The 7,278-nt window shown below is 50.4% G+C and overlaps 1 protein-coding gene across 1 annotated transcript in view; it reads right to left on the bottom strand.

The window, feature by feature from the left end:
• The window catches only part of ARHGAP31 (Rho GTPase activating protein 31), a 101,306-nt gene that overhangs the window by 6,012 nt on the left and 88,016 nt on the right, over positions 1–7,278 (bottom strand). Inside the window, exons 9-11 of the mRNA XM_040621295.1 lie at positions 5,652–5,714; positions 3,035–3,610; positions 109–380 (exon numbers count right to left, since the gene is read on the bottom strand). Of these exons, the coding sequence (XP_040477229.1) occupies positions 109–380; positions 3,035–3,610; positions 5,652–5,714 (911 nt within the window). The remainder of the gene's footprint in view (positions 1–108; positions 381–3,034; positions 3,611–5,651; positions 5,715–7,278) is intronic.

Below are 7,278 nucleotides of genomic sequence, written 5' to 3'. Positions count from 1 at the left end.
CCCCCCCCCCCCCCCCCCCCCCCGCCCAGTCCCTGTTTTCAGCTATTCCGAGAGCCCTTGGGACAAAGAGGACTCCACTGCCTGGACCCGGCAGTGACTCCACCTTACCATCTCATGCAGAAATGCCGCTTCAGCTCTGGTCTCCTGCAGAGTGCTGGGCTCCCCCTGGCCAGCCTCCTGACCCTCCTCCTCCGCCTTCTCTGGGTCCAGGCTCTTCTCTAATTCACTTGAATGTTGAGAGCCCAGGGAGGTTTCCAAGGCCTTCTTTTCTTCCTGTTGTGAGCCTGGCTCCAGGGAGAGGCCTTTGTTGCATCCCACCGTGCTCACCGCTTCTGGTCCTGGCTTGGCATCCTCGAGAACTGCCTTCTTAGGTACGGAAGCTGCAATGGATGAGAGTTATCTGTTGAAGGCTTCATTTGCAGAGAGGCCATTCCCTGCACAGTCACTGTCCTGGACGAGTCCCGCTTCACAAGGATGGAGGGAATTCTCCAAGCTCACTGCCCCTCACATTTTTGACCCTTTCCCCGTAGCAGTGTCCTGCCTTTAGTTCCCAGAGTCACCCACTGTCAGAGATGGGAGGGGTCTTGAAGATCATCTAGTCCGGGGGCTCGCAACTGGGGACCACTTGCTCTTCCCCTCCCCGGGAGACATTTGGGTGGGGAGGAGGGGGCTATTGGCATTTAGTGGGCAGAAGCCAGGGACGCTGCTAAATATCCTACGAAGCATAAAACAGCCCTGCTCCCAACAAAGAATTGCCCAGCCCACGACGTCAACAGTACCACATCGAGAAGTCAAGCTGTCGCCTAGGGCATAGGAATCTGTTGTTTACACCAAGCTATAAGGAGGTGTTAAGACTGCGATTGACAGCTTCCTGTGTGACTCTTCCCAGGGGTTAACTCCACACCAGTTTGGATATATCTAAAGTGATTAAGCTCTGATCTTAAACACCCACCTAAGGCAGCAGAGAGGGAGGCAGACCCCAAGTCTGACCTCTACTATCTCCAGGAAGAAGGTCCTATCTCACTGTATGACGCTGTTTTCACAGGGTAGACTGAAGACTAAATACCTAGGACAGGAACCAATCACAGAAAAGCCTCTGGAAACACTTTTTCCTCAAAGGCTTCCCTTCCTCTTCTAGCCCTCATCCTGCTCCATTCCACCAGCCCACCACAGAACATTCTCCACACAGGACATCACTTGACGCCCCTGAGTTTTTGCTCATCTTCTGCCCCCTGTCCTGAAGGGAAGGGGAGGAGAAAAGGACAAATACTTATTGAACATTGTCTGTGAGCCAGACTGTGAACAGGCATTTTATGGACATTCCCCCTTTCAGACTTTACCCCAGCCCTTGAGAGAGCAACCGCCCCTGGCTCAGAGATATCAACCACTGTCCACCGTCACACAGCCCCAAAGTGCTGAAGCTAGGATTCAAATCAGCCCAGGTGAAGTCCAAAACCTACAGACTTCCCACAATATTCAGCTGCCTCTCAGCCCATAATGCCTTCCCCCTCTTTTCTGTATGGAGAAAGCCTACTCATTTATGAAGACCTACCCATATGCCGCCTCTTCTGGGAAGCCTTCCTAGAGTCCTCCTGAGAGTACTGCTTCTTCTTGATGCCCTTGCAATCCTTTCTGAACACCTCTTTCATTATGTTTCAGGGACCAAAGCCCTCCCTCATTCAAAAAGCAAGGAGGGGGGCACCTGGGTGGTGCAGTCGGTTAACTGACTGATTCACATCATGATCTCAGGGTCATGAGATCAAGCCCCATGTCAGGCTCCGTGCTGAGCTCAGAGTCGGCTTGAGATTCTCCCTCCTCCCTCTGCCTCTCCCCCTTGTGCTCTCTCGCTTTCTCTAAAAACAAATAAATAAATCTCTTAAAAAAAAAAAAAAGACCCAAGGAGAGTCTTATGCTACTTCTACAGGCTGACCCTGTGCTGCACTTTGGTACAGTTTTAGTTTCTCTTCCTAGTTCCTGAGCTTGCTGGGCGAAGGGATGGTTTTCTAACAATCTTTGTAACTCCACAGCCCATTGTAAACACGGGAAGGAGCATGGTGGAGTGTTTTAAAGCACGGGTTTTAAAATCTGGATTAAAATTCTGGTTCTTCTACTTCCTTGCTCTGAGTCATTTGGCAAGTTAACTGATTTTCTCTTTAAGCAAATGGGGATAATAGTAACTACCTATACTTCACAGGGTTGTTGTGAGGGGAATGGAGATAATACACATAGAACACTTAGGTCAGTGCCTGATACCATAACAGTTGCTCAAAAAAAGTTAGCTAATAGTAATAAAGAAAATATGCTTAAACCACAGTGAGCATTTGTTGGTTTGTCAGTCATCCTTTCCTTTGAGGTTCTTCCCACTTCTGTTTTATGTGGCTCACAGTTGGCTGTTGACCATAGAACCCCTCCTAACTCCAAAGATGGTTCAGAGACTCAGCCTTAGCCAATCTTAGAACCCTAAATGCCTGGCAACAATGACTGGTCCAAGACTGGACATGTGACCCAAGCAGGCCCAATCAGAGTCTTCCCTGTATTTGATATATGGAAATTGGGACTAAGATACACTTTCTCATTGCGAGGGTTGCTAGCCATGTTTTCTGCAGATATGAGGTAGAAGTGAGGGATGGATGGATGGAGAGAGGTTGAGTCTAGAAGAGTTGAATTCTTTGAGCTTTTCCTCCTGCCTTCTCACTATATGGGTGAATAAAATAATAGGCGACATTTACTGAGTACTTACTATGTATTACTGTTCTGAGAGCTTCACATATATTAACTAATTTAATATTCCCGGCAAACTTATGAAGGAGATATGATTAGGAACGTCATTGCTATTTTACACCTCAAGCTGTTGAGGCCCACAACCGCTAAAGATCCTACAGTGAAATGGCTGAGACTGGACTCAGGCCATCTGCCTCCAGAACCCACAGTCTTAACCACTTCACTACATTGTCTTGCAAACTCTGTTTAAGCGAGTTTAAGTCTGTTTTTTAATCACTTGCAATGAAAAGAAACCCTCCCTCCCCCGCTTTACCTGTAGAGGTCTCAGCTCCCAGTGGCTTGTCATCTTCAGGCCAACCTCCACTCTCTGACCCCTGGAAGGAAAACTCTTCCAGGCTGGAAAGCGACTGGAGCTCCTTCGGGGGTGTTCGGCACGGGGTGCTGTTGGTGCTGATGACCGCTGACACACGGAGCGGCACGGACACGGCGAAAGGCTCGGAGATGTTCAGGGCCTTGCGCTGGTGACGGGGAGAGGGCTCCATCTGGAACAGGCTGCTGGTGAAGACCGATTTGCTGGGGCTGTCGTTCGAGGTGTAGAACATACCCAGCATCTTCGGGGCTGTTTGCTCGCTCTCCGGATCCTCGAGAGGCCGGAACACCTTCAGCTGCTCGGGTGGGGGCCGGGCCTGAGCGCCCTGAAGTTGGCTTCGGTCACTGCTCATGTCGAAGCCCCCCTCCGCCCCCGCCGGCATCCCCTCCTGGCCCCATTCGCCCTCCTGCTTGCTGAGGTCACATGAGCTGCCCGTGTTGGTCGAATGCAATTTCGTGGCTGGAATGAAGAATCCACCAGTGGTGACTGTTCGATTAAAATTTCCTTTGGTTTCTTTCCCTAGTGAAAAAGCAAACAAAGACACGGTCAGCAGCCTGGGCGCACACACCACGACAGCCTTCCAGTAAGGGAAGGTACACAACACCTGAACGCTGGAAAGGCATAGCATTCGTAAGAGAGACAGATAACACTTGGTTAAGGAGAGCATAAGCATCCTCTCGTGTGCACAGAATGTTGGCACAGTGCCCTGGGAGGACCATTTGCTGTTATGTTGTATGCATCTGTTTTCAGCTCTGCAGGTGGGGCAGTTTCCAGAAGGCTAAGGTGGCTAGACAGAGCAATCGTCCACCCAGCAGTAAACGTAGATCATGAAAAAATAAAAAGAAGGGAGATGGCAGAAGGATGTTTGCTCAAAATGAAGAAGACAAAAAGGGCAAAATAACAGAATTTTGTTCTCCTTTAAAACTTTAAAATGTATTGTTTTAAGCCTCCTCTGGCAGATGGGCCCAAACAGGGGTTCGATTTCCCAGCAAGGAAAAATATGCCATTCTCAGCTAAACCTTCCTCCCTTTTCCCAGGCTTCCTCCTGCTGATTCAGGGGATGAGAAACTAGAAGTGGAATTTTTTTTTATAGATTTTATTTATTTATTTGACAGAGAGAGAGACAGCCAGCAAGAGAGGGAACATAAGCAGGGGGAGTGGGAGAGGAAGAAGCAGGCTCATAGCAGAGGAGCCTGATGTGGGGCTCGATCCCATAATGCTGGTATCACGCCCTGAGCCAAAGGCAGAAGCTTAAGGACCGAGCCACCCAGGCGCCCCTAAAAGTGGAAATTAACTAAAAGTTAGAAAGCCCAGTTCTGAGGAGCGATTTCCCAACTGAAAAGTGAAAGCAAAGAAGAGAAAATTCCATATGGGAAATAAACAGGCTGCGAGATAACATGTGAGTTGCCTGGGATCGGGAGAAAAACGCCCCACGAGGTGCTACGGGCTCTCCTGGGCATCTTACTTAACATTAGATTAAAAATTCTCATGACTGCTTATGGAGAAGTGTAATGACCTCCTTTAGCACACGAGAATACCGAGACTTGGGGAGGCAGAGAACCTGCCCAGTGCCCATCGAAGTGAGGACCTCGATTTTGAAATATTAAATTCTGTAGAAACACCCCCAGGACGTTTCAAAACCAAAGCAAATGGCTGAATATAAAGGTGAGAAAATGCTAAGAGTCTCGAGTGAGCTTGAAAAAGAGTTTACAGAGTATTTTACATGTTTACAATTATTTTTTAAAAGGTTGTTCTACGGATTTTCTGCATTGTTTCAAGTTGTCTCCTTTATCAAAGAGCAAACTGGTTTGTATTACAGGAGCTGGAAAAGTCACGGGATAAATGTGGGGCGTGTGTGTAAACAGCCCGGTGCCTTACAACCCGTAGAGGTGCTTGTTGACTTATTAATAGAAACAGAAGCCAGAGGGACAGGCAAGCCAGCCCCTAAGACCAACGTGGTGTCGCTTTGGGGATGTGTCACCTCGCGTGCAACCCTACGCACATCTACTCCACCCCAGCATGACCGGCTACGTGCCAGGCTGGTGCCCATCGCTGTTTACTGCTAAATGAATGCACCAATCTACCAGCGCAGAGCCACGACCGGACAGGTACGATGAAGCTAATGCCTACGGAGACATGCGAATTCCAGACCCATACGTATCCAGGCACCAAACTATGCGGTAAAAACCAGTGCCTGGCTCTTCGTTGTGCCCCAGGGGGAAGCCTGTCTGCCTGGTTCTCAGGTGTTGCCCTTTTAGCCGGTTCAGATTTGCGCGTGCAACGGCGGCGCGCGTGCAACGCCGGCGCTCTCCAGCTGTGCTTAGCCGAGGGCGGGGAGGAGGACGGCGCTGGAGGCCGAGCCCTGTGGTGTCACGTGGGGCGGGGAGAGGCCGGGGGTGGTTCATGCAAGGGCTGCGTCACGTTGGGTTCAGGAAGGGTCAGGGGGGCTGTGGGACTAGGGCAAGTGCGTGACTGTGACGGCACCCCGCAGGCAGGTCTGGCGGGGAGCTCCTTCTCCCAGTAGCAAGCCCCAGTTCGGACCGCGGTTGTGAGAGCTCACCTTCCACAGGCACTGAGCACAGGGAGTCCATGCTTTTAGCCGGTCGGATAGTAGCCTTTTCCACTAAAAACAAAAGAAAAAAATATCCCTGATGAATGCATCTGGAGAGGAAGGGTTCAGAACAAAAGTCAGGCTGTAAGGATGTGAGAGAACGTTCTTTAGTAAGGTTTTTCAAATATTTATTATTTTCCCCTTTGGTAAACATTCCTCCCTTCCACCCTGGATGCTCCTACTTTCATAATGGGGCTAAGTTTATAAAAACAGGGCTTTTGTAGATCAAACTTTTATGACTATTTCACAGATAAAGGTAAAATACAAATTCGTTAAATAGCTGTCAGCAAATGAGGAGCCCTGAACCAAATTTCCGATACGAAGATTCATCCAGAGGGTAGAGTCCATGAGGCTCAAGGCTCCCCCCCTTCCCCCCGCAGGCTGGAGAGCAGGGTTCCTGGCCGCAGCTGCAACTGAGGGCACCCAGGAATTTGGTACAGGAGGGGAGGGGCCCCCAGGGGCGGAAGTCCCCTTTCTCCCCCGTGCAGCTCTGCTCCTGAGGTCTGCAGGCTGGGTGCTCCCCCAAATCATCTCACCCTGGAGCAGATCCAAACCAAACCTAACGGCTTGGAGCGCCTACTATGCGCCTGGTGCCCTCTGTGCGCCCTGGTAAGCCACCCAGGCAGATTTGGGGAAGAGTGTGGCTCCAATAAGTAAACGCTTATTCCAGGCACGGATTACGCACTTCAAAATATCGTTTCTTCTCAGGGAGCTGAGCTGGCTGAAAGGTAAGTTCCTCCTAGCGAGCTTGCCAGGAGGGGAAAGAGGGCAGTCTGGCAGCTGAGTGGGAGCCCCAGGACCCGCGGCTGTGAGGTCACTCTGGCTTCAGACACATCTGGCTTCGAATGCCAGCTCTGCCCCTTTGGGTGGTGTGACCTCAGACACACAGCTGACCTTTCCTAAACTTGGTTTCCTCACATGTGAAATGAGGAAAAGTAGAGTTGTTGTGAGCATTAAAGGAGTCGCGCGTATAAAATAATCAGGTTGTACTAACCCAGAACAGAGGAAATACTCAGCCAAAACGAACCCTTGGTTCTTCAGGATGACGCAGGCAGCCGGGGGCATCGGGGATGGTCTCTAGGAAGCCCTGGGAGTTGGCCCTACCCCAAACTGAGCTGTTCTATCCCTCTTTTAAATGTCCCCAATTTTCCTCCTTGCCCCAAACCCTGCCACCTCTGAGAGGCTCTGAATTAGCCCCTTGGCCTCCCTGGCTCGGGGCTTCTCTCTGCCTGGGCCCTGTAGGGGGAGGACAGGGCCATCTTCACTCAAACCCTTGGAGACACCAAGACTGCCTTCAACCGCCTTGCTTCTACTCGTGCCCTAGAACTCTTGTCCTTTCGAGATCTGCTACTTCTGCAGGTTTACAAACTGACTTATTCTACGATTGTCTGGCCAGTGTCCCTTGATTCAGAGACAAGCTTTTGCCTTTGTTTTCCAGAGGCTGTGTTTCTGGACTTCCTCTGGGTTGCGTATATCAGCCTTGAGGGCCAGTGATCTGATGACACTAAGTGTCATGGAGGATGGGCAACAGTTCTCTCTGCCACCAGTGTTCACCTATCATGTTGGACCCTCTTTC

Source organism: Ursus maritimus, unplaced genomic scaffold, assembly GCF_017311325.1.
Source record: "Ursus maritimus isolate PB19 unplaced genomic scaffold, ASM1731132v1 scaffold_4, whole genome shotgun sequence".
NCBI lineage: Eukaryota > Metazoa > Chordata > Mammalia > Carnivora > Ursidae > Ursus > Ursus maritimus.
Note: the sequence above shows the minus strand (reverse complement) of the source record. Positions and strands in the feature narration are given on the sequence as shown.